The 26,214-nt window shown below is 48.4% G+C and overlaps 1 protein-coding gene across 1 annotated transcript in view; it reads left to right on the forward strand.

Annotated features, from left to right (window-relative positions):
- ACACB (acetyl-CoA carboxylase beta) overlaps positions 1–26,214 on the forward strand; it is a 102,706-nt gene that overhangs the window by 50,660 nt on the left and 25,832 nt on the right. Inside the window, 19 exon segments of the mRNA XM_060170870.1 lie at positions 103–253; positions 1,769–1,903; positions 4,223–4,369; positions 5,791–5,979; positions 7,507–7,607; positions 9,170–9,269; positions 9,272–9,475; positions 11,042–11,155; positions 11,320–11,433; positions 12,013–12,102; positions 15,161–15,279; positions 16,370–16,507; positions 17,314–17,413; positions 17,502–17,609; positions 20,768–20,824; positions 21,061–21,102; positions 22,825–23,040; positions 24,474–24,629; positions 25,502–25,705. Of these exon segments, the coding sequence (XP_060026853.1) occupies positions 103–253; positions 1,769–1,903; positions 4,223–4,369; positions 5,791–5,979; positions 7,507–7,607; positions 9,170–9,269; positions 9,272–9,475; positions 11,042–11,155; positions 11,320–11,433; positions 12,013–12,102; positions 15,161–15,279; positions 16,370–16,507; positions 17,314–17,413; positions 17,502–17,609; positions 20,768–20,824; positions 21,061–21,102; positions 22,825–23,040; positions 24,474–24,629; positions 25,502–25,705 (2,485 nt within the window).

Genomic DNA, 26,214 nt, shown 5'->3' on the forward strand with positions numbered 1-26,214 from the left:
TGCCTTTAGGAAGGGAAGAGGCTGTCGAAACCCTGACTCGGGCACCTGGGTCGACGGTCCTCCCCAGTCTCCCCACCACCTCCCCACTCCTTCTCTCTCCAGTTACCGAATCACCATCGGCAACAAGACGTGTGTGTTTGAGAAGGAGAATGATCCCACGGTCCTGAGAGCCCCTTCGACGGGGAAGCTGATACAGTACATGGTGGAGGACGGGGACCACATCGAGGCTGGGGGCAGCTATGCTGAGATAGAGGTGACCGCAGAGCTAGCCCCCTGGGAGGGAGGGAGGGCTGCAGCCAGGTCTCCCTTACACCCCCTCCCCCAGGGAGGGCCATCTGCCAATGCTGCTTCATCTAAGCCAACAGACCTCCCCTCTCACCTGGGCTGTCATCTGCAGATTCCTAAGAGAGCCATGTGTGCGGGGTTCAGCCCCAATTCCCTGCAATATCCAAAGGGAAAAAAAAATCTCAAAAATGTATACCTCCCCAGGAGTGAGTAAGAACCGATGAACGATCATGATGCGGACAATTAAACAGTGGTAAGCCAGGCTTCCCTGGTGGCGCAGTGGTTGAGAGTCCGCCTGCCGATGCAGGGGACATGGGTTCGTGCCCCGGTCCAGGAAGATCCCGCGTGCCGCGGAGCGGCTGGGCCCGTGAGCCATGGCCGCTGAGCCTGCGCGTCCGGAGCCTGTTGCTTCGCAATGGGAGAGGCCACAATAGTGAGAGGCCCGTGTACCGCGAAAAAAAAAAAAAAAAAAAAGTGGTAAGCCAACAGAAGCAAAGCACTTCCCACGTGGCAAGCACTATCCTAAGCATTTTATCTGTCTTTAATTACCTTCTTTAATCTTCCCAGCAATCATATAAGTTGGACACAAATGGGACCCCCGTTTTGTACATGAAGACACGGGGCCCAGGCAGGCTAGGAACTCACTCAAGGTCACATCAAGCCAGGATTCAAACCCGGCCTCCATTCTCTGCTGCCCAGGAAAATAGTGATTTTTGTAATGAAAATATAGCAACGGTAGTAGCTGACGCTTGTCGGCCTCCTATTATGTGCCGTCCTGCTTCATCCTTATCAGCGCCCTGTGAGGCAAGACTGTCATTTCCTCCCATTTTACTGTTGGGAAAACTGAGGCTCAGAGAGGGGAAGGCACGTGTGGAGATCACAGAGTGATGGGTGGGAGCAGGGTTCCATCCCAGGCCTGGCTGACTTGGGTGCCCAAACTGTGAACTTCTGAGCAAAGGGTGGGACAGTCCTGTCGGTCTGCAGCCCACACGTGATAACAAAACTCATCACGTCCACACGGCCCGACTCTCAGACCAGTTCAAGGGGCTGATGACTGTACTGCAGTCATGTTCTTCATTCCCCAGAGGGTTTTCTCACTGCCTTTAAAAACCGGAGCTGGTCACAAAATGCACCGCATTTTAGGAATGTGTGTGTCAGTCACCCTACAGCATATGATTCATCTGTATTTCTAAGAGAGAGGCCTTCCTTTGGAAATAAAGATCAGTTTCCATGTCTGTAAAATGGGCACAATGAACACCTGCCTCTCTGGCTGGCTTTGCAGATGGAAAAAATGTATGCCCAGCATTGTGCCTGGTACACAACAGATTGTGTAAATGCTGGTTCCCTCTCTCCCCTCCGCTTGAACTCTGCCCACGGAGTCATTCAATGTAAATGACACGGTCCCTGCTCCAGAGTTACTAGTTTGGGGTGACACCGGCCAGTCCTAGTGGGCTCCGTCTAATTTCTTCTTTCTGCAAAACAGGTGATGAAGATGATCACGACCCTGAATGTGCAGGAAAGTGGCCGGGTGAAGTATGTCAAGCGCCCAGGGGCTGTGTTGGAAGCAGGCTGTGTGGTGGCCAGGCTGGACCTCGATGACCCTTCTAAAGTGCACCCGGTATGTGGCACCCGGCACAGCTACCCCGTGAGCCAGATAGGCTTGTGGCCCTGGATCTCCCGCCACCACCTGCTCCCAGCAGCCAGCACGATGGGCGTAGGAGTGTGTCTGCCTGTGCTCACATCCTTCTCAGCAGCTTCCCATCCCACTTAGAATAAAAGCCATGTGTTTCCGATGATCTCCAAGACCCCTCTTGAGCTGTGCCCTGCTTTCTTCCCTGGCTTCATCTCCTCCCCCACTACCCCTCCCTTAATCTAATGCTCCAGACCCGTCCCCCTGGGGCCAGCTCCCTCTGCCTGGAAGAACCTTCTCCCAGACGCTTACAGGGGAAGGGTTCTTCCTGTGAACTTTGACGCAAACATCATCCCCCCAGTACGTTATATAGAGCTGTCAGGTCTCTGTGACATGACATGACTTACCCTCCTAGAGTGAGCCAGGCCTGCGGGGAGGTGGCTTGCCATCTATGCATGTAATTTTGTTTTCTCTACAATAATTAGTGTATATGCCCAGGAAAAAAGAAAAGCTAGAAAAGCATTTTTTTAAAAAATCAAATCGATTCTTTTCTTCAGACTATTCTATTAGTTTCATTTGTTTTCTTCTCCTTCTTTTCATTATTCTTTTTAGAGGGTTCCCAAAGCTAGAAATAGACTGAGCTTTGTTAGATCACCAGGAAGGTCTGTGCTTGCTTTGTGATTCCTTTTAGCAAACGTTTCCCGGGCTAGGTTCTTGAGACAGCGCCCAGCCACAGGTCAGGAGGCTCACAGATGCCCGTGAGAAAGACAGGCAGATAAGCCTTTGTAATTCAGCTCAGTAAGTGCAGTCAGAGGGACTGCGCTTGGCCGCTGGCTGTGAGGGCCCAGGTGGAGAAGCCAGCAGCAGATTGTGGAGAGGGGAAACCCTCCGGTTAATCTTCAAGGGTGAGAGGAGCCTGCAGGGTTGGGAGTGGAGTCGAGGGACAGGAAGCTGAGGGTTCTGGGCCAGCAGAATAGCATGCCCCAGCTCCTGGGTCCCAGTGCCTCCCACAGTTGGTGTTGAGTGGATATTTGTAGAGTAAATTAACAGACGAATGGATACATTAAGTCAGTGTTGCCCCTTTGGGGAGCTTTTTATTTGGGGATCCTTTAAGGCTAAATGTTTATGATTTACAAAAAGCACATACACGGGCTTCCCTGGTGGTGCAGTGGTTGGGAGTCCGCCTGCCGATGCAGGGGACACGGGTTTGTGCCCCAGTCCGGGAAGATCCCACATGCCATGGAGCGGCTGGGCCTGTGAGCCATGGCTGCTGAGCCTGCGCGTCCGGAGCCTGTGCTCCGCAACGGGAGAGGCCACAACAGTGAGAGGCCCGCGTACCGCAAAAAAAAAAAAAAAAGCACGTACACTTGCATGACAGTTTCCTAAATTTTCACCTTGCTAGGCATTCATCTTTGGGGTTCGAGTGAGACTGAAATAAATGGAAAAAAACAGGAAGATGATCTTGGTTTGAAAGCAAAGCAAAACAAAAACATCTGTCGACAAAAATAATAAACAGTCTTTAATAGGAATAGAAAGAGTTTTATTTGAACCAAACTGAGGACCATAGCCCGAAAGACAACCTTTCAGATAACTCTGAGGAACTGCTCCCAAGGAGCCTTTTTTTCAGCACAGTTTTATGTCTTGTCAGAACAAAGAACATGAAACAAGTCAGGGATACATTCCTTCAAGGTTTCAGGACACACACACACACGCACACACACAAACAGAACAGATCAGCACGTACACAGCGAGTCCATATGGCCTTGGCACCTGGGAAGGGAATCTTATCATCAAAGGAGAACCAGCATGGGCGTCCGAGGAAGGGAGGCATTTCATCTTTATTTTTAACCTGGACATTCTTTACTTCTGGTCAGTGCGCCCTTTTCTTTAATAATTAAAGCTCATGTACGGTGTATGTTTGATTGGCTACAAACTGGCTGCTCTAGTTAGCATGAAATTCAAGTTAACTCATGTAGAAGCCAGAATCACTTCCCCAGATCTCAACATGTGAACATTTTGTTTTCAGTCACATCTAATGCCCTCCAGAATTATTTGGGGTACATAATTGACTCTGACATTTGTAAAGGGGAAGATGTGGAAACCTCACACAGGGGTGTGAATGTAGCAATTTTAACTTTCCAATACAATGTTTTCTTCTGTTCCCCCCTCCCCCGCAGGCTTCATGATAACCGCATTATGTGTATTGTATATATTGTGTGTTGGTAGCTCTGCCTCGGCCCTTGGCTTGCATGTCTCATTCAGAGGCCACAGTGGCCTTGACCTCTGACTCCTGTGGTGTCCCATCAGGCTGAGCCATTCACGGGAGAGCTCCCCTCCCAACCAACGCTGCCCATCCTCGGAGAGAAACTGCACCAGGTTTTTCGCAGCGTCCTGGAAAATCTGAGGAACATCATGAAGGGCTACTGTCTGCCGGAGCCTATTTTTAGCATCAAGGTGGGTCACGTGGGCAGGGTAGGTGTGTATCACACACACGTGCATAGGTCCGTATGAGAGCCAGAAGATCCCAGAGATCTTTATTGAGGTAAGAAATGAGAAAATGATTCATCCTCTGTTGTTTCTATCAAGGACCCGTTCTCAGGAAGTTCCTCAGTTTCATTGTAAACATCAGTGTATGTTTCTCTCTGATTATAAACTGTTGTAAAGGTGACGTTGCTTTTTGGGGTTGGGTTCAGCTCAACACTGAGAATGTTCACATAGTAAGTTAAGAAAGGAGTCGATGTGGGTCACCCTCCTAAAGAGACAGCGAGGAAGGGCTTTGTCCAGAAACACAACTCTGTTCATCATCCCAGGGTCCCGTTGTCTGTAGAGAAACAAGTCCTCAAATTTTCAGACCTCCGTGAAAGACCCATGCTGCTAAACTCAACGTCAGTAACTATAAAACTGCTACATCCCATTCCATCCCAGAAAAGCCAATCACGGTGCTGGTGGTCGTAGTAATAACTCAGCCCTTGTCCTGTACATGCTATGTGCCATCTACTACTCTAAGTACTTGAACCTTATTAAGTCATTTCACCGTCCCAACAACCTAGGAGGTAAGAACTCTTCTTATTTCCATTTTACAGGTGAGGAAACTGAGGCACAGAGAAGCTACAAAATTTGCCTGGTTTCACCCATGAGGAGGCAAAGAAGGGACTTGAACCCTGGCCCCCTAGCTTCAGAGTCCATGCACTTAGCCCCTAGGTTATGCTGCTTAATTGCTAGAATTACAACATTTTTTTAAGTCTTTGCACTTGCCTGTGTGTGCATGGTTTCATTTTTAAACCTTACAATCACGTTATGGGGTTGGCGCCATTATCCTCCCCATTCAAAGACCATCAACAGTTCTGCTTCCGGGTGAGCCGGAAGCAGTGCAATGCAGCTGTTAAGAGTCTCTGAGTCTGCCTGAGTTTGCTTCCTACTAGCTGGGTGACTTTGGGTAACTTAATTAACCTCTCTGTGTTTGAGTTTCCTCAACTGGAAAATGCAAATAATGATTATTCCTACTTCATAGGGTTGTCTTTGAGGATCAAATGAGAACATGCAAATCCAGGACCTAGGACAGTGTCTGGCACAAAGCCAGTGTCCCACAAATGTTTGCTCTTCCCACCTGGTGTTCTATCCCCACACCAGGCTGGCTGTTTGGATGCATGGAGAGGGGAGTGGGGCCCTCCTGGGTCGGGAAACTGGGTGTTCATTCCCCCTGTGGTCAGGGGGCCATTCTACTCTGGACTGTTCCACAGGCCACTGGGTCTGGATCTTTGGCCACTCAAGTGCACGGAGCCTGGATGGGCTGAGTGTGTCAGCTGCCCCATGGTGGGTGGCCGTGCCCATGCCCCCAGCACAGCCTTGGGCCGACTCTGTGCTCCCCGCTGCAGCTGAAGGACTGGGTGCAGAAACTCCTGATGACCCTGCGGCACCCAACGCTGCCACTGCTGGATCTGCAGGAGATCATGACCAGCGTGTCGGGCCGCATCCCCGCCCCCGTGGAGAAGGCTGTCCGCAGGGTGATGGCCCAGTACGCCAGCAACATCACCTCGGTGCTGTGCCAGTTCCCCAGCCAGCAGGTGGGTGCCCCCCACCCCCACCCCAGCCCCGCTGGGAACTTGTCTCCCCACCAGTGCGGACGTCCGGTCTCTGATCAAATCGGGCTTCACGAGACCCACTTACAGCCGAGATGCTGGGGACTGAGAGTTTTCTTTCACGCCTTCTCTGCAGGATCGCAGCATTTCCCCCAAAACAACAGTTGTTTAGAGGAACATAAACAGTTATTAGGCCTCACTCTGTATAACTCGGCTTTGAAACAGGAGTAAGCAGTTGGTGCAAACAGAGTGAGCGTTTTCCAAAAATACGCTGGCTGACACAGTAGAGGACATTGTGAGCTCTTCTTGCCAGTGTGTCGTACTGATTCTCCCCCTCTGCTTTGTGTAAGGTGACAATCTTGGGGCTATACGTATATATAATATTATTTAAGAATGGAAACCATTCCCGGGTAGTATCAGAAATCTCTAATAATTCTACAATGGCCTCGTTTTGTTCTTTTTTGGGGTCGCTTTTATCAGGCGTTTTAAAGGAAATCTGCATTTTGAAGAGCCATCTCTTTTTTATCTTCATGCCCTCTGCCTGGTTATAAGGGCTGCCTCCCACCATCACCCCACCCACATGTCAGCAATTTGGGGCGCCCGAGGTCAGTGGAAGTCAGTTTATTCCCAGAGGTCAACCTCTAGGTTGGAGTATCGTTCGGCCATAAAAAGGAATGAAATACTGATTCATGCTACCCAGGGATGAACCTTGAAAACATGATGCGCAGTGAAAGAAGCCAATCATTAAAGACCACGTGTTGCCTGATTCCATTTATATGAAACATTCAGAACTGGCAAATCCATGGAGAAGAGGAAGTAGATCAGTGGTTGCCAGGGGCTGGGGGCAGGGGGGGTTGGCGAGTAGCTGCTAACGGTTATAGGATTTCTTTTGGGGGAGAAGAAAACGCTCTGAAATTGGATGGCGGTGATGGTTGCACAACTCTGTGAATACTACAAAGCACGGAATTAATTGTACACTTTAAAAGAAGGGGGGCGGAAGATGATGGTATATGAATTCTATCTCAACTAAAAAATCATGAAAACAAAGCTCTCAGGGACCCCAGTTGAGAAAAATACATGTTGGAACCTTCTGGGAATTTGTTATTGATGCAGGTTTTTCATTACATGTTTTTTTTGTCGCCACAGACAATATGCCGATCGCATTAAATCTAACTGTAAAAATACCCCCATAGCCAACACCCTCATGCTCCCTGGGGTTGGAAATTCCCTTCTCCTCTTTCCCCAGAGCATTTGTATTTGTGGAGAGGGATGATACAGTGGTGCATGTCTTTATGTGATTGTTGTCATTCTGAGCTCTTGAGTCCTCAAGCCACGTGTTGAGTGGGGTGTGCAGAGCTGTTTCTGGGTGGCCAGAGGGCTTTGGGGCTGGAATTTTAAATTTTTGAATGGGATCCCCATGGGAGCCTGTGGTGGGTCCTTCTGGTGACTTCTGCGTGGCAACCAGATTGTGTGGTTTGAGTGGCCTGTGACCTGTCCTGTTTTCCCATGCAGATAGCCACCATCCTGGACTGCCATGCGGCCACCCTGCAGCGGAAGGCCGATCGGGAGGTCTTCTTCATGAACACCCAGAGCATTGTGCAGCTGGTCCAGAAGTGAGTCCTGGGCCCTCCTTGGGGTGTGGTTATCACACTCAGTTATCCATGTATTGCCCCAGGGTGGTGCTATCTTAAGGGCAGGCTAAGACTGAGAGACAGTGCCTGGGGTCCGATACCCCACTTACAGCCCCAGCACAGCCCTTCCTAACAGCAGAACAAAGCAACACCCTTTACCTCCGTGAATCTCAGTTTGCCAGTCTGTAAACTGGGGATAAAAACACTTCACACACCATAAGTCATTTTGAGCTATGAGCAGATTGATTTTTGTAAAGTGCTGACACATAGTGAGTCCTTGTGGTAGCTTTGATTATGAGACAGTGGGATGAGATGGCTTTATAGGCTGTAAAGGATTATACAGATTATCCTTGCGGTTTTGGGGGATCCTTGCAAAGGAGGAGTTGGCGAAGAATTTGTATTTTATCTTAAGTAGTTCTTGAGCAGGGAGAACTATTCTGATGATAAAAAGAACTGCCCTTTTGCATGAAAACTCTACCCAGCAAGAAAGCTTTGCCTATAAGGACAGAATCCAAACATTCTCAGACTTCAGCGAATTCATTCAGCGCATGTTAGCCATGTGGCAGAAACTATCAGAGGTACAGAGGATATAGGACTATAGGAAAATGCCGTCCTTTTCAGGGCGCTCCCTGGCTCATGGGGACTCATACTAACAAGATAGGATTGCAGCTGAGGAAGGAGATTGGAGTTTGGATTCCCCACCAAGTGAGAGTCACAGCTGGATGTGCAGGATCACTTTGCCTCCCTTAGACTGCTAACACTAACCCATCCTTCAGCAATGGAAATGCCTAGGAGAAATGAACAAATGATAAACGAATCAAATTCCATAGCAGGATTTTGCGTGTTAAATATAAATCGCAAAGCTCTGTCTTATGTTGTGTTCGTGTGTGTTTTTAAAATCACATCTGAATAAAAGAGTATTTTAGGTTCTTTCTCTCTTTTGTTGCCCTTTGGTGATGCTGGGGTGAAGCTGCTTTCAGCTTCCCTAAAACTCAGCATCACATTCTCTTACACACTCAATTCCCTGTGTTCTGAAATAGTTTAGAAGAGGAAATGGTTTAAGGAACATCCAGGTTACCATTTGGTTTTAAAAGGGAAGTGAAATTTACACAGGGATCTTTTGGTAAATGTCCTTCAAGTTTTGTTTTGTTTTGTTTTCCAATCTGTCTTTATACATTGAGTGGTTAATTGAAAATTTTTGCTTTTCAACCATGCATGCAAGGCTGACCCCTTTCAGCATCCCAACTCTGTAAGTGTTTTTCCTTCTCTCTGGGGACGGGCAGGCATCATCCAAAGGGTCAGGCTTGGCCTCTCTTTGGATGTGTGACCTTGGGCAAGTCACTGCTCTCCCTGGCCTGCGGAGTTATTAGCACAAATGAACTAACTCACACATCCCTCCCAGGCCTAAATATTAGAGGGAGCAGCCTCCAGTTTCTTTATTAGTGTTTTCTTCTTTTTCAAATCATAAAAGTCCTGGCTGTGGATAACTCCGGCACCCCAGGAAGTAGAGTTGATCACTAAGCCAGCCTTCCCTTCCTCCCCAGATACCGCAGTGGGACCCGGGGCTACATGAAGGCGGTGGTGTTGGATCTCCTGCGAAGATATTTACTGGTTGAGCACCATTTCCAACAAGGCAAGAGTCGCCACCGCAAGCATTGGTGACAAGCCCAGGGGGGCAGGAGGGGCCCCGAGCCTTACCCCACGTGGCCTTTTGTCTCCCTGCAGCCCACTATGACAAGTGTGTGATAAACCTCAGGGAGCAGCTGAAACCAGACATGTCCCAGGTGTTGGACTGCATCTTCTCCCATGCGCAGGTGGCCAAGAAGAACCAGCTGGTGATCATGTTGATCGTAAGCAGGAAAAGTCACCCTTTACCCAGAGTGGGGGTAGCTCAGGGCTCCACCGACTTTTTCTGGAAAGGGCCAGAGAGTAAATATATTAGATTTAGCCCAGGATATGGTCTCTGCCCTGACCTCTCAATGCCGCTGTGGCTCAGTGAAAGCAAATGGGCATGGCTGTGTCCCAATAAAACTTTGCTTATAAAACTAGGCAGTAGGTAGGATTTGTTGACCCCTGGGGGAGATCATGACTAACCCACAAAGCACCTACTGTGTGCCAGGCACTCCTGACATGCTTTACAAATACTAACTTGTTTAATTCCCTAAGCAGCCCTAGGAGGTCGGTACCGTTCTCATCCTCCTTTGACAGAGCACAGAGAGGTGAAATCACTTTCCCAAGGGTACCCAGCTTATAAGTGCAGAGCTGGGATTTGAACCCACAGCATGGCTCCAGAGTCATGAGCTATGATTAGTCAAGGGGTATTGGATTCTGAGTCTTCTGGTAGGGCTTTCATTTTGCCTTCTTGGTGAAGCGTGGAATGTCTTTGTTCTTATTTCTCCTCCTACCGGGTAATAATTAGCAATCCTTTATAGCTAAAGATTTTTTTCCTTGACGTGACTTAGAAAATGCAGGATCAGTAGATAGTAGCAGAGACTTGGCCCAGGCATTCAGATTCCCAGCATTCATTGTTCTGTCTTTGTGGGTATTGAGGGAGTATAAGCTCTGAGCCATTACCGAGCCCTTCTTGCATTTAGGGCATAAGAGGAGTTGCAAAGACCAGTCGCATGCGGCCCTGGTCTCCAGCAGAAAGGTCCCTTGTTCAGAAGCAGAGAGGAGGGATGCACGTAGGAACCCTCATCCCTGCCTCTTCTGCAAGTTCTACCTCTAGATCTTCTTTCTTGCAGGAAGCCTCCCTTGACCTATCCAGGCCCTAGATGCTCCCCTCACACTGGGGCTCCTGGAGGGTAGCTTACACACCCTCACCAAAGCCTCCCATGTGGCCCTTACTCTGTTCATACCTGCCTCTATTTCCCCTCATCCCTCTTCTCTGAAACTGAGCTCCATAAGTCAGGCAACAACGTTTAGAGGAAAGAGGGAGAGGCCATAGCGACAGGAGAGCCCTGGGTTCAAATGCGGCTCTGCCTCGCACGTGCTTGGTAGCCTTGGGGCAAGGCGCGTTGCCTCTCCGAGCCTCAGTTTCCTCATCTGTAAAATGGGAATCATATAGTAACTTGTCAGTGGGTTGGGGGCATTTGAGGAAATGAGTGGAAAGGGTCTAGCTGCTTGCCCGGCCATAGTAAGTACCTGATAAGTGCCGGCCATTAACAGTGATGCAGGCAGAGACTTTGTTGTCTTTTTCTTCATGCCAGGAATTTAGGGCATGTTTTGGGGTGGATGAATGGGAGAGTGAATGAATAGGGGGGTGCTTGGTGGAGAGTGGCCAAGGGTATGTGTATCACACTGTGCAGGTTTGCGGGGGCAGCCACACCCCCACCCCCCTGGCCAAGGGTGAATGCTGGCCTGTTTCCTTCTGGTAGAACAGAGAGCCATTTGGATTTTGTTTCTCTCCCCCAAAGGATGAGCTCTGTGGCCCAGACCCTTCCCTGTCAGACGAGCTGACCTCCATCCTCAGCGAACTCACTCAGCTGAGCAAAAGCAAGCACTGCAAAGTGGCCCTCAGAGCCAGGCAGGTAGGGTCGCCAGCCGTGGTCCCCACCGTGCATGACGTCACAGGGTGCTGCCCTTCCCCACACGCGGCCCCCACCGTGCATGTCCCCTCTGCTGCAGCACCCGCCCCTTGGCTCCTCCCCATGAGGATGGCTCACCCCAGCCCCTCTGTCCCCTCCCCCTGCAGGTCCTGATTGCCTCCCACCTCCCCTCCTATGAGCTGAGGCACAACCAGGTGGAGTCCATTTTCCTGTCTGCCATCGACATGTATGGCCACCAGTTCTGCCCGGAAAACCTCAAGGTGAGGCCACCTCCATCCATGCACTTGGCAGAGAGCATGCGCCGTGGCCCACGTGGGGCCTGGGGTGGGAAAGCGGGCTCCCCCTTCCCTCGATGGGCTGGCACTCGGGTGCAGGGCACAGCTGCCAACTCCAGTGGTTTAGCCCAGTGTGGCCAGGGCTGCCCAGGGGAGGCTCTGGGAGAGGTTGAGTCCTGCAGGATGGACAGAGCCTCAGGCAGCAAGCCTCTCCCAGGAGGTGTGATGTTAAAAGTTCATGTGTCATGGAGCTTACTGGAAGCTGGGAGCACTCCCATGGTTGGGTCATGGCTTCATCTTCCCAGGGCTCCCCCACCTCCTAAATCTGCCTCATTCACAGGCTTCCAGGCACCCCCTCCACATCTGGAGCTGGGAGCCCTGGGAGCAGTCACCCCAGAACTGCCTCCATGTTCAGATCTCGTGGGCCTGGGAAATGGGCAACGTTTCGTGATAACAATACGACCAGCCTCCTTCCCTGCCCCCATCCCTCCTGCTTATCTGACTGCTGGTTAGAACTCGTTAACATTCCCTTTTCCTTCTTTTTCCCCCTTCCATTTCCTGTAGAAATTAATACTCTCAGAAACGACCATATTTGACGTCCTGCCCACTTTCTTCTATCATGCTAACAAAGTCGTCTGCATGGCATCCTTGGAGGTAAGTAGGAGAGAGGCCCCCGTAACAGCACCAGTACTGACCATGCCGGTCCTAACATCCACTGCCCGCCTGCCACATGCCTGACCCTGGACCACGTGCCTGGCAAACGTGATCTTATCATTCTCTGTACAAGGTAGGTCCTGTTACTTACACCTGTCTCACGGAGAAGAGAACAGAGGCTCAGAGAGGTGAAGCAGCTTGCTCAAGGTCACACAGCTAGGAAGTAGCAAAACCAGGATTCACATTAGGTCTGTCTTAGTCCAGAGTCCTTGCTGGTAAGCCGTGCTATCTTGTGTGCCATTCTAGCCTTCTCCGGACCAGGCACAGTTAAATATGAACCCCCAAGGGCCAAGTCTGAGGCACTTCACCCAAACTTTCCAACTCACCTGCCTTAGATACCTTTGAAAGACTTTTCCACTTGGAACTATGAGAGCCGGAAGGAGCCTAGGTGACAGTTTAAGGTGACCTCCCTGTGTGTCAGGCAGAGATGAACACGAGCAGTGGCAAAACCTGGATTAGAGCCAGGTTGTCTGCTTCCGCTCTGGTCTTCCTGAATTCAGGGGCTGAGAGGTGTTTGGTTAATTTCAGGACATCACGACGTTCCATCTGCTCTTTCAGAATCCTTTCAAGGAGTTATGAGATGATGTGTGTTTTCAACTTGACTGTCTTCCCCTGGTGATTTCTCCTCATTTCTTCAACTTGACTGTCTTCCCCTGGTGATTTCTCCTCATTTCTTTACCCTCTGAACTTGGAGTCTCAGTCCCCTGTGGTGCCCACTCTTCTGCCATCTTTTAGACCTCATGGGTCACCCATCCTGATGCCAGAAGGTTGACTGGGTCTCCATGGAGACTATTTTGGGCTTGTAAGCATGTTACAGCCAGTGTCTCTGGGCCTGCAATTTTTACCCCTCCCCTGGTTTCGATTCCAAGAACCCCTCCAGGCCCCACTCTTTGTTCGCAGCAGTGAGACCTAATACAGCTCTTAAGTAGCTACCAAGTGTTTTCCCCCGTCTTCAGTTTTCACCAGTAAGTATTGAGACCTACTGTATTCCAGCTGCTGGGGATACATTAGAGAATAACCATAGTCTCTGCCTTAGTGGAGCTTCTCTGGCTGGGGAGAGACACACACTCAGTATTTCTTTAATTATACACGTGATAGGGCCACAGAGGGAAAATGCAGGCCATGATGAGAATTGCACAGCAGTACTTAACCTTACCAGGAGGTTCGACTCAGACTTTGATGAGAAAGTGACATGAAAGTGTCTGAAGAGCAAGTAGGAATTTGTGGGAGGGAGAAGCAGAGAGATTCCAGTCAGTGGCGTGTGCAAAGGTCCAAGCTGTGTGACCTCTGGCAAGTTGCTTTCCTTCTCTGGACTCTTAGATTCGTGTACTTTAGATAGGGATAGTAATGCTGACCTCACAGCATGAGTAAGCATCAGATGTGAGTATTGATCACCATTGTCACCCATCATCCAAACACCTGTCCTATGTAGGGGGTCCTAAGTCTAGGGGTCCTGAGTCAGATAGAAAGCAGCAGCCCACCTTCCCCACTTAATAAAGTGCTGAATCCCATTTATTTCTGTTAGTGATTTTTCTAGGACGCTTTCTTAACACGTTCCATCACTTGGTTGGGCAGTTTTATTGAATAGGATCCAACCTTTTCTTCACAACTCAAGATGAGCATTATAAACATAAGGTTTTCACTTGGCCTCTTGAGTTGTGTAGAGTTTTGTCCCCGCTTAAAATGTGTCTGGTCCTCCCAGACCATGCCCAGGGTCACTGATTCTCTAGGAAGACTCTAGGACTCAGCATATAGATGTGCTCACAGTTGTGGTTTATTACAGCAAAAGGATACAAAGCACAGTCAGCAGAGAGAAAGGTCTCATGGGGTGAAGGCCAGAGGACACCATGCGCAAGCTTCCAGTGGTCCTCCAGGCACTTTTAATTCCTTGACAAACAAATTATGGCAACACATGTAAAAGTTGTCTACCACAGAAGCTCATTAGAGACTTAACACCCACAGTTTTATTGGGGACTGGTCACATAGGCACTCTCTGCCTGACACATACCAAAATTCTAAACTCCCAGGAAGAAAACACATGTTCAACATAAATCATGCTGTTTGCATAGATTAGGCAACGTCAACCATTCTTATCTGGGAATGGTGGGAATCCTCCCTAAATCTGGGTTCTTAGTTGCTAGCAAAAGGCCAGCCTTGCAAGCAGGCCTTTCAAAGGATAGCAATTAGGCCTGCTGTGTTAACTTTTGCTGCACAGTCCCTGGCTTCCCTATTCAATTAAAAAAATTCCCTATGCTTAGGCTCTAGAACCATGTGGTCCAATATGGCAGCCACTGGCCACGCATGGCTTTTGAGCACTTGCAGTGTGGCCAGTCTGACTGAGCTGTGCTTGAAGTGTAAGATACACACTGGATTCCAGAGACTCAGTATGGAGAAAGAATTTAAAATATCTTAATTTTTTTAAATTGATTACATGTTGAAATGATAATGTTTTAGGTATTGGGGATGACATGAAATATATTATTAAAATTATATTTAACCTCTTGCCTTTTTTTAAGTATCAACTGGAAAAATCTGAAATTGATTTAAAATTGCCTACGTGGCCTGTGTTGTATTTCTGTTGGACAGTGTTACTCTAGAGCAGGGGTCAGCAAACTATAGTCTGTGGGCCACATCTGGCCCACTGCCCGGTTTTGTAAATAAAGTTTTATTGGAACACAGCCACGCCTGCTCATTTACGTATTGTCAGTGGCACGAATGTATGCCCCCTGTAGTGGAAGCGTGGAGTCTTAACCACTGGACCGCCAGGGAAGTCCCTACAACAGCAGAATTGAGTAGTTGTGATAAAGATATATTCCACAAAATCCTGAAATATTTACTATCTGGTCCTTTGCAGAGAAAGTAGCATCCTGAAGAGTGAGCAAATTTGCTGTTAGCTACCACTTTAGGGATCATATTTCAAGATCGTTTCTGGGACCCTTCAGCCTGAGTTTTCTCAGGTGTTGAGGGCACTCCGTCAGCTGTGCTTCTGTTTCATTAGGTTTATGTGCGGAGGGGCTACATCGCCTACGAGTTAACCAGCCTGCAGCACCGGCAGCTCCGGGACGGCACCTGCGTGGTGGAATTCCAGTTCATGCTGCCCTCCTCCCACCCAAACCGGTACAGAGTGGTACCCACCTGGGGGGCCAGCTTGTGCTGCTTTTCTCCCTGACCACTGTAGCCCTGTTTCTGGAGGGACCCAGCAGGGATGTCTGGGAACTGCTGGGAAGACGTCAGGTGCACCACTTCCCCGCCCTGGCATCTCCCCCCATCTTTGTTCTCTCGTCTGTAAAATGGAGATAGCCCAGTGCTTATCTCCGGTAGCCACTGCCCACCTGTGGGATATTGAAATTAAAATGCATTACAATTAAATTAAAAATTCAGTTCCTCGGTTGTACCAGCTGCATTCAAAGTGTGCACTAGCCACAAGCTCACATGTGGCTTGTACAAACAACGTGGGCACAGTGAGCCTCCCTCATCATTTAGGGAATGGGGGCAACCCCAACTTCCTGGACGCCAGCCAAGGGCCAGCCTTGCATGTAGGTCCCTTTTTCAGGAGAGCAACTCAGGCCTGCTCTGTGGACTCTTTTCTGCCCCCGTCTGATGAGCAGCCCCTCCTTTGCTTGATTCCAGGACCCTATCCTAACTCCCCGGGGGACCCATTTGGATTTGCCCCTGGTGTGCAGCCAGTTCTGGGGGCAATGGCCACCTGAACTCCAGTGGGCTGCTGGCCTGGGGGTCAGTTTTGGTTTCTGGCCCTGTCCGTAGGGCGGGTTTGATGGAGGGGAGGGGTTAGGGGAGCAGAGGCCTGGAATGTCTTTCAGAACCAAGGCTGGCCCTTCACCAGCCTCCGGGGGCTGGGGCTCTCCAGGAGGAATTGGCGCTGAGTGCATTCTTACTCTGGGCTGAGTTCACTACTGTGGATTTATCAGGCAACCATGTTGGAATTGGACTTGCCTGCATGCACGTACTGTTCATTCATTTATTCATTCACGTGTGGAGCTCTTGCTCTATACCAGGTCCTGAGGAATCAGATGAGACTCCCCAGCCCCTGTCGCTCTACCCCGTCCCTTCCACCCCGATTCTAAGCCCCCCTCTTTCAGAAGGCTCTAATGTGGTGCTGGCTCACCGAAGCTTCCAGGGCAGGAACAGCTCTTGGGGCTAGATCCACCGGTGGCTGCCTCACCCCCTCCTTCGCACTCCTCTGCAGGATGGCCGTACCCATCAGCATCACCAACCCTGAACTGCTGAGGCACAGCACGGAGCTCTTCATGGACAGTGGCTTCTCCCCCAAGTCCCAGCGGATGGGGGCCATGGTTGCCTTCCAGAGATTCGAGGATTTCACCAGGTACCCAGTGTGGCTCAGTCTCCCCAGAACACCCCATGCACAGGGGTTGAGTGAGCTTCCCCTGACCCCCACCCATTCATTGCACACACAGGTGGGGGTGGCCCAGACACATGGCACAGCGAGTTAATAATAACAGAATAATAATATCATCAAAAGTGTGGGCTTTTGTGTCAGCACCTCCTGCTCTTGAATTCTGGCTCTGCACTGCTTCCTGACTATAAGACTCTGAACAAATGATTTCTCTCTGTATCTTCGTTTTCTCATCTGTATAATGGGCATGAGAGAAGGACTGACTTCGTAGGGTCACAAGGAAAATTAAATGAGATAATACATATAAAATATTGTATTTAAACTATAGTTAATATGTAAATAACGTGCTCAGAAATGTCAGCATCGTTGCCCTTTTTTCAACTTGGTCCTGTATGTTATGCATCGTGCTTGGATTATCTATGTTCGCAGCAGCCTTGGGAGGTGTAGTGGTTACTTTTGTTATCCTCAGTTGACTCAGAGGAGTGAGATGAGGTTGCAAGGGTCTACCAGCCAGTAAAAGGGGGACCCCAGCCATGCCCCCAAAGTGTTGGGAATCATTTCTTTTATTCAGCATCTCAAATCACATAGGTTCATCCTTCCCTTTTGGGAAAGACCCCATCGATGGTACCTTGGACCTAGTCAGGAACCACAGGAATTCTGCACAGACTTGGATGTGCTTGCAGAGTGGTGGTTGGGAAAGAGTGAGGGTCGGGCCTGACCTATCGCCTTGTGGGGCAGCGGCCCCTCAGCCCTCCCTCTCTGCCCCGTGCCCCCAGGAACTTTGATGAGGTCATTTCCTGCTTTGCCAACGTGCCTAAGGACGTTCCTCTCTTCAGCAAGGCCCGTACTTCCCTGTACTCCGAGGATGACAGCAAGGTGAGTGTCTGAGCAGGGAGCAAGCCGAGGAGGGGACGGGCTGGGGCCCTGGGCCCTTCTACTGCCTACCCTTGGTTTTCTCTCCCAGAGCCTCCGAGAAGAGCCGATCCACATCCTGAACGTGGCCATCCAGTACGCAGACTACCTGGAGGACGAGCAGCTGGTGCCTGTTTTCCGGACATTCGTTCAGTCCAAGGTATGCTGGGCAGCCTCTGGTTCTGGGTCCCTGGAGAAGGAGGAAGGGCTCTCTTGGTGAGGTGTCCATGTGCCCAAGTCACTTACATAAACAACCATGTACGCATATAACTGTGGGTTGGTTTTATAAACATGTGGTGTCCATTGCCGGCATGGACTCTTACCCAGCAGTAGGGACAGCTGTTACATATGCTTAATGACCCCAGCTGCAGACAGATGTGGAGCAGCTTGGCAAGTGTAGGTAGTAGAACTATGGGGCAGGTGCTGTGTGACCTCCAGCAGGTTACTTTATCTCTCTGATCCTTAAGTTTTCCCATCTGTAAAATGGGATACTTAAGCTCATACATTAATCACATCTGCCAGGCACACTGTATAGCTGTTAGTTCTTTACCCTCCTGACTTGGTCTCAACTTTAAGAACACTTGGAAATTTTCGGCTGTCGCTTTTTAGTGTGTTTATCTGTACATGTGTTGTATCCCCCATGTTATTCTGGTGGGAGGGACACCTCTTACCTCCTCTGACTTGGTGTCCCTCAGGGGACCTGGCCTGGTGCTTCCTAGGCAGGAGGTGTTGGGTGAAAAATGCACGGATGATGCCATGAAAGCTTAGGGACATTATTGTTAGTGATGTACTCAGCCTTATGTGATTGATTAATCAACAGTGTAACGACGTACATTGTAGAAAATGTTGAAGGGGCGGACGGATCTGAAAAGCTTGCCCCACCATCCAGGGCAGTGACTGTGGTATATTTCCCTCTAGCCTGTTTCTTAACAGAGCTGATGTCCTTACTGGACTTTGAGCTTGGCATCCCATGGCTTAGATAAGGCAACGTTTGAGCTGTTGGCAGTTTGCCTGCCCCCTAACCAAATCAGAGGAGGCTCAAGATACTTGGTGGTTCTTCCCCCGAGGGGGCAGTGGAGGGGTGTCAGAATCACCTGTGAACAGCCGTGCTATGGGGGGCAACGTGGCTGTGTGTGGGAAGGAGACAGTTCTCTACATATCAACCCAGGAGGATATGCATGAACTAGAAAAGATTAAACGTATGTGTCTCTGTACGAATAAGTGTTTATATACAGCATACCAAAGAGAGGAAAGTTAGCAGAATATACACCTACCAGGAGAGTGGAAGACATTTTAATGTTACATATTTCTATATTATTTAAAAACTTTTGCACTAAGAAGATACATACGTACACATTCGCAGACACATACACACACCTGTACATTCACGCACACCTGTACATTCACGCACACCTTTAATTGAGAACAGTAATCAGGCTCCCAGTAGAATCCTCTTCATTTTCCAATTTCTCCTGTTTTCTTTGCAACCTGCATTCTTTTAAGTGCCTTACCTCTTTCTGAAATGGGCTAAGGCTCTTCATTTCTCCTAGTAATTTTCCTTATCACATGGAGAAATTTAAAAATATCCTTGTTTTCTGGTCTTCTGGGTGTTTTTCCTTTCCCCAGAGAACTATACAGAATAGTATTTATTTCGTTTAGGGAGCAACTAAAAACAGTTTAGTACTTTCCTTGGGTAATTTTTGACTGAAGTTGAATATACACAGCAGTGCACAAATCATTAATGTACAGCCTGATGAATTTGCACAGGGAATTCCCAAGTGTGACCAACATTCAGATCAAGAAATGACTGCTCTGGCCCCTTCTTGAGCCTCTTCCCATCACTACGTCTCCCCCGCCAGAGATAACCAGCCAGTAGCCTGACTTCTAATAGTAGAGATTAGTTTTGTCTATTTTAGAGTTCTGTATAAACTAAAGCATATGGTTTGTACTTTTTTGTGTCAGGCTTTTTTATTCAGCTTGTCATCTTTTTTTTTAAATATAGCAGTGCCCCATCCCACCAATTTCATTAAAGAGTTCATGAAATGTTAAGAGATATATATATATATATATATATATATATATATATGTAATATGTATGTATATATTAATAGCTTTACTGAATATAATTCACTTAGCACACCATTCCCCCATTTAAAGTGTACAATTCAGTGCTTATCAGTACAGTAGTCCCCTTTTCTGCAGTTTTGTTTTCTGCAGTCTCAGTTTCCCACAGTCCACCGCAGTCTTAAGTGGAAAATTCCAGAAATTTTTAAGTTTAAGCAATTTGTAAGTTTTAAGTTGTGTGCCATCCTGCTCCGTCCTGCCCGGATGTGAATCATCCCTCTGTCCAAGCGTAGCCGCCCGTTAGTCACTTAGTAGTCAGCTCGGTTATCCCATCAACTGTCATGGTGTTGCAGTACTCATGTTAAGTCACCCTTATCTTACTTAATTATGCCCCCAAAGCACAAGTGATGCTGGCAACTCGGACATGCCGAAGAGAAGCTGTCAAGTGCTTCCTTTAAATGAAAAGGTGAAAATTCTTGACTTAATAAGGAAGGGAAAAAAATGTATGCTGAGTTGCTAAGATCTATGGTAAAACCAAGTCTTCTATCCATGAAATTGTGAAGGAGGAGAAAAGAAATGCGTGCTAGTTTTGCTGTCACACCCTAAATTGCAAACATTACGGCCACAGTGAGTGATAAGTGCCTAGTTAAGACGGAAAAGGCATTAAATTTGTACAGGAAAGTATCTTGAGAGCCCACATTCACATAACTTTTCTTACAGTATATGGCTATAATTGTTCTATTTTGTTATAATTATTGTTAATCTCTTACTGTGCCTAATCTATAAGTTAAACTTTACCATAAGTATGTATATATAGGAAAAAACATCGTATGTATAGGGTTTGGTACTGTCCGTGGTTCCAGGCATCCACTGGGGATTTTGGAACGTATAGCTCATGGATAAGAAGGGACTACTATGTATTCATAGAGTTGTGTAGCCATCATTATGATCATTATGTTTTAGAACATTTTCACCACTCCCACCAAGATACCCATTAGCAGTCAGCCCATGTTCCCTCCACCCAAAACCCTTTCCCCTGCCCTAGGCAACCACTAATCTACTTTCTGTCTCTGTGGATTGGCTTGTTCTGGGTATTTCCTATCAATGGGATAAATGGAATTTAATACACTATGAGGTCTTTGGGGACGGGCCTCTTTCACTCGGCATGCTTTCAAGGTTGATCCGGGTGGTAACATATATCATTCCTTTTTGTGGCCAGATATGATCCCACTGTGTTTTTGGTTTTTAATGCAGAAAAACATCCTTGTGGAGTATGGGCTCCGAAGAATTACGTTCCTGATTGCCCAAGAGGTCAGTCCGATTCTCAACGCATCTGAGTTTTTCGCATTCTTCGAGACTGGGTGCCATTTGTTTGATGTTTACTCTGTAGATTGGGGTGGAAAAAATCAGTCCCTAGAGAAGAGATGGCTTTCCAAACGATTCATTCTAGAAGTGGACTGGGTTAGGGTTAAAAATCACAGAACAGGTCTATAAATATTTAAATGAGTCTTGCTTGATTTGTCTTTCATATGGATTTCTTTTTGCAGAAAGAATTTCCCAAGTTTTTCACATTCAGAGCAAGAGACGAGGTATGGTGAAGAGCAATGAACTGGTTCTGGCTTCCCTGGGTTATTTGATATTCAGCAAGAATATGGTTCTTAGTCCTTGTGGTGTCCCCATATTCTAGAACATGCAACTTTTGTGTAGATTCCAGCCTTCCTCTGGGCTGGTATTTCCAGTGAGAGCCCCGTGTTGCTCTGTGGAGCTCAGACCCCACGTTTCCCTCCCTTTCAGCCTTCACTACAGGTTTCTGTCTCACCTGGATACTTTTTGTACTTGCCGGTGTAACTCTGTAAGACGGTTCTCCCAACCTCTTTCTCTTTTCTTTTTTTTTTTTAATATCTTGATTGGAGTATAATTGTTTACAATGTTATGTTAGTTTCTACTGTACAACAAATGAATCAGCCATACGTATATATATATCCCCATATGCCCTCCCTCTTGAGCCTGCCTCCCACCCTCCCTATCCCACTGCTCTAGGTGGTCACAGAGCACCAAGCTGATCTCCCTGTGCTATGCAGCTGCTTCTCACTAACTATCTATTTTACATTTGGTAGTGTATATATGTCAATGCCACTCTCTCACTTCATCCCAGCTTACCCTTCCCCCTCCCCGTGTCCTCACGTCCATTCTCCACGTCTGCGTCTTTATTCCTGCCCTGCCACTATGTTCATCAGTACTGTTTTTTTAGATTCCATATATATGCCTTAGCATATGGTATTTGTTTTTCTCTTTCTGACTTACTTCAGTCTGTATGACAGACTCTAGGTCCATCCACCTCACTATAGATAACTCAATTTCGTTCCTTTTTATGGCTGAGTAATATTCTATTGTATATATGTGCCACACCTTCTTTATCCATTCATCTGTCAATGGACATTTGGCCAACCTCTTTTTCTTATGTTCTTCCAGAACAGTGGTTGGCAAACTATGGCTTGCAGGCCAGCCCCCTGTTTTTATAACCACAGTTTGATTGGGATGGAGGCCACACCCATTAATCACTTACTGTCTCCTGTAGCTTTCTCGCTCCAGCAGCTGAATCGAGTACAGTCGGCCCTCCGTGTTCACGGATTCCACATTCGTGGATTCACCCAACCATGGACGGAATCTCCGCAGTTGGTTGTGTCCGCGGATGCAGAACCCGCGGATTCGGAAGGTGGACTGCGGTTGTGACCGACCGTATACTCCATCAGTCCTCTGGCCTTTTAAGAAAAAGTTTGCTCATCCTTATTCTAGAACAGGTGGGCTTGTTCCCAGCACAAATCCAGTCTCCACTGAACAGTGTTTTAATTTATCCAAAGCCTTACTTTCCTAGTTAAGACGCATCCTTTCTTCAGCTTCTTCATTTTCTCTTCAGTCTCCAGCACAGTCAGTCGCCTCCTTCTGAGGACCGATTTCCACAAGGAAGCTAAGGCTTAGTGACTTCTTGAGAAATACTCTGTGTGGTGGCAGATAGAGAACAGCCCGGTGGTGCCAGCAGGTGCTGGGGACTAGCTGGCTCCCCTGGGGCCAAGAGGCTTATGCCAGCACAGGGTTCCATGCTCGTGGCTCTCCTCTGCACCATCGCAAAATCCCAAATCTCTTGAGCTCCCAATTAGAGGACATCATGAATGCTTCATTCCTGAGTTCTAAACCCGCAAACACCAGGGATCTGCAGGACAGGGCGTGGATCAAGCAGGCACGCAGCCCCAGTGTCCAACGCCACCTGTGTCTGTGTGTCCATCTGTTTTCTCTCTCTGGTCGGCCCACAGTTTGCAGAAGATCGCATTTACCGTCACTTGGAGCCGGCCCTGGCCTTCCAGCTGGAGCTCAGCCGGTTGCGTAACTTTGACATAACTGCCATGCCCTGCGCCAACCACAAGATGCATTTGTACCTGGGCGCTGCCAGAGTGAAAGAGGGCGCAGAGGTCACGGACCACAGGTTCTTCATCCGCGTCATCATCAGGCATTCGGACCTGATCACCAAGGTAGGATGTCACGGGGTGTTTCTTTCTCCCCCTGAACTTGTCACTCACGTGCTGCCCTTGCCTTCACTGAGTTCCTGCTCTGGGTCAGGCCCTGGGCTGCACTCTGGGGATCTCAGGGTGCACAGGGCACACACAGCCCTGCCCTTGTGACTGACACTCCAGTCTGGGGACGGAGTGGGAGGTGGAAAATGAAGTGGTCTGTTTTCATGGGGCGTCATGTGGTTTCTTCCTTCTGTCACAGAGATCTCTCTGCATGAGGAGAGAATTGGGAGGATAGAAAAGAAATATCCTGATTTGTTAAGGGGATTTTTTTGTACTTGCTCATTGCGTGAGTGATCACGTCCCATTGTTTCTTGCATTTAGAAAAGTAATTCATGATTATATTGTGAAGATTGCAAAAAATACTGAAAATATTTTTAAAAATTAAGGAAAAGGACCAGAATCCTGCCATTCAGGGGTCAGCCCTGTTGGTGACCCTTTCTAGGCCTAATTCCATATATGTATTGGGATTGGGTTGTAGGTGTAATGTTACAGATAGGAGCTCAGGCTGGACAAATCATTTAAAGGCTTTTTTTTTTTTTTTCACTGTAGACCTCTTTCCATGTTAATGAAGATGATTTCCTTCATGCAGTTCCCTTGCATGGATGTATATCTTGTGTGTGTAATGTTTTTTTAACACATCCCCTAGTGATGGATGTTAAGCTAATCAGTATTTTGCTGCCTCTGTCACCTAGATATTTTAATAGCTTTTATGATTATCCAGGTACGGTAAGGCCGACAGATCAGGAGACAGTTATGATCGAAAAGATGGTTTATTTGTTATCACAGATTCCAAGAGGAGGGGGCGTGCTGAGCCGCGGGGGCCACATGGGGAAACACCAGGGCTGCTCAGGAGGCAGAGGGAGGGGGGATACATGGACAGGAGCCTTTATTGTGGATTCCGCAGGAAGGAATGGGTGAGGCAGGGTGAGCAGGCTTGGGACTGGCTAGCTTGAGTAATTTCAGCAGGCTGTGAGCATAGGGACTGTCTCTACTTGTCTGATACCTGGCCCTGGGGTGATTAGGGCCAGTGGATAGTGGCCTGGAGGGTGAGAGCCTGACAAGGAGGTCGTTGGGGTGTGGGGTCTGGATTGGTTGGTTTGCCTGAAACGCATGCTCATGGGTGAGTTGTTTATAAACTCTAGGAATTGGCTAACCCTGGGAGGGGCAGTCCCTCCAGGGTCAGCAAGGCCCAGCTGTCAAAGCATCAGAATACAGAAAATAACAGAGGTGCTGAATACACGAGACAGCCTTGGACATCCCGTTACCTCTGGAGGCAGGGCTCTGCTGTCTGACCTGCACGCCTTTTGGAGGAGGGGGATGCTCTCCTTTCCCTTTGACTCTCTGGGCCCTGTGCCCCTGGCCTAGCGGCTGCCCCTCTCCCCCTTTGACAGGAAGCCTCCTTCGAGTACCTGCAGAACGAAGGCGAGCGGCTGCTTCTGGAGGCCATGGACGAGCTGGAGGTGGCGTTCAACAACACCAGCGTGCGCACCGACTGCAACCACATCTTCCTCAACTTCGTGCCCACCGTCATCATGGACCCCTCTAAGGTCTCACCTCTGGGGGTGGGGCTCTCACCAGGCTCCAGGTTCACCTTCACTGGGACCTTCCTGCTTCAGGGTATCGTCTCCTGCTGCTTGAGACCTGAGCTCCAGGATGCGTATGTGCATGTCTGAGCCTCACTTGCTGCAGGTGGAGAACAAACTTCCATCGATTGATTGTAGAGCCGTTTTTCAGCCACCACCCTTAGGACTGTCCCTAAGGATGTTCCCCCTCCGTGGGCACGCTTCACGTTTCGGAAGACACAGATGCCCAAAATGTCCTTTACAAAACAAAATTTTGTCCTCTCCCTAGTTCCAGGCTCTGTTGGGGGCTGCATGTGGGTGGGGGAAGGGGGGCGAGAACCTGAGGTCCGTGGTTCAGCCATTCTCCATTGGCTGGTTCTTCACGAGCAGGCAGAGTCTGCGGTGGTGATTCTGGATGAAAGAAGTTCTAGTCCATCAGCTTGGCATGTGTGGGGTGCAGAGGCCCATGCTGATTCCCCAACTCCACCAGTTCACATAGTTCCTTGAAGAAGAAAATGCATAGGCTTGGGATGCATGATGGAGAGAAAGACAGGGTAACATAGGGGCACCAGCTCTTACCAGCCTCAGTTTCCACATCTGTCAGTGGGGGACAAAAATACCAGCCTCTCTGAGTAATTATGGGGACAGAGTGAGATAATGAGCTTAAATGCTTAGCATGATACCTTTGATTATTATCAGCTTAGAGTTAATGGATACATGCTACGTATTGCTCTGCTATATACATGCAGTGCGTTTTGCATTCAGTATATCTCATCTTTCTGTTATAATCGGAGCTAGAACTATTACGAGTGTGCGCGGAATGGGTCCTGAAATTGAATTGCTGTGGTATGCTGCAGATTGAGGAGTCAGTGCGGTCCATGGTGATGCGCTACGGCAGCCGGTTGTGGAAACTCCGCGTGCTCCAGGCTGAGGTCAAGATCAACATCCGCCAGACCACCACCGACCGCGCCGTTCCCATCCGCCTGTTCATCACCAACGAGTCAGGCTACTACCTGGACATCAGCCTCTACAAAGAAGTGACCGACCCCAGATCTGGAAACGTAAGGCCGGGCTGGCTCACAGAGGTCAAGTCAAAGTGGAGGCAGGCTGCCCGGAGAGCAAGACGTAGATTGTATATAATCATTTTATTTTGAAACACTTAAAGACTCTCAAAAAGTTGCAAAAATAGCACAGAGGAGAAAATTTAGGACAGAGAATACTCATGTACCCTTCACCCAGCTTTCCCCAATGATAGCATCTTTTTTAACCAGAGACATTGTCAAGACAGGAAGTTGACACTGGTCCACTTCCTGTCTTGACAAGTCTATTAACTCAAATGCAGACCTTATTTGGGTTTCACCAATTTTTACATGCACTCTGGTTTGTTTGGGGGGTGTGTGTGTGTTAGTAGTATGGTAATTACAGTTTTGGAGCTGTGTCTCCACATCTGTTTCCCACAGTGGCAGAGAAGAGATTACTCTCCCGGGCACTCACTTTGTTATGTGATACGTGCTATGCTTCCCCTCATTATATTTTTTATTGAAATATAGTTGATTTACAATGTTGTGTT

The sequence above is a fragment of the Lagenorhynchus albirostris genome, chromosome 14 (assembly GCF_949774975.1).
Source record: "Lagenorhynchus albirostris chromosome 14, mLagAlb1.1, whole genome shotgun sequence".
Lineage (NCBI taxonomy): Eukaryota > Metazoa > Chordata > Mammalia > Artiodactyla > Delphinidae > Lagenorhynchus > Lagenorhynchus albirostris.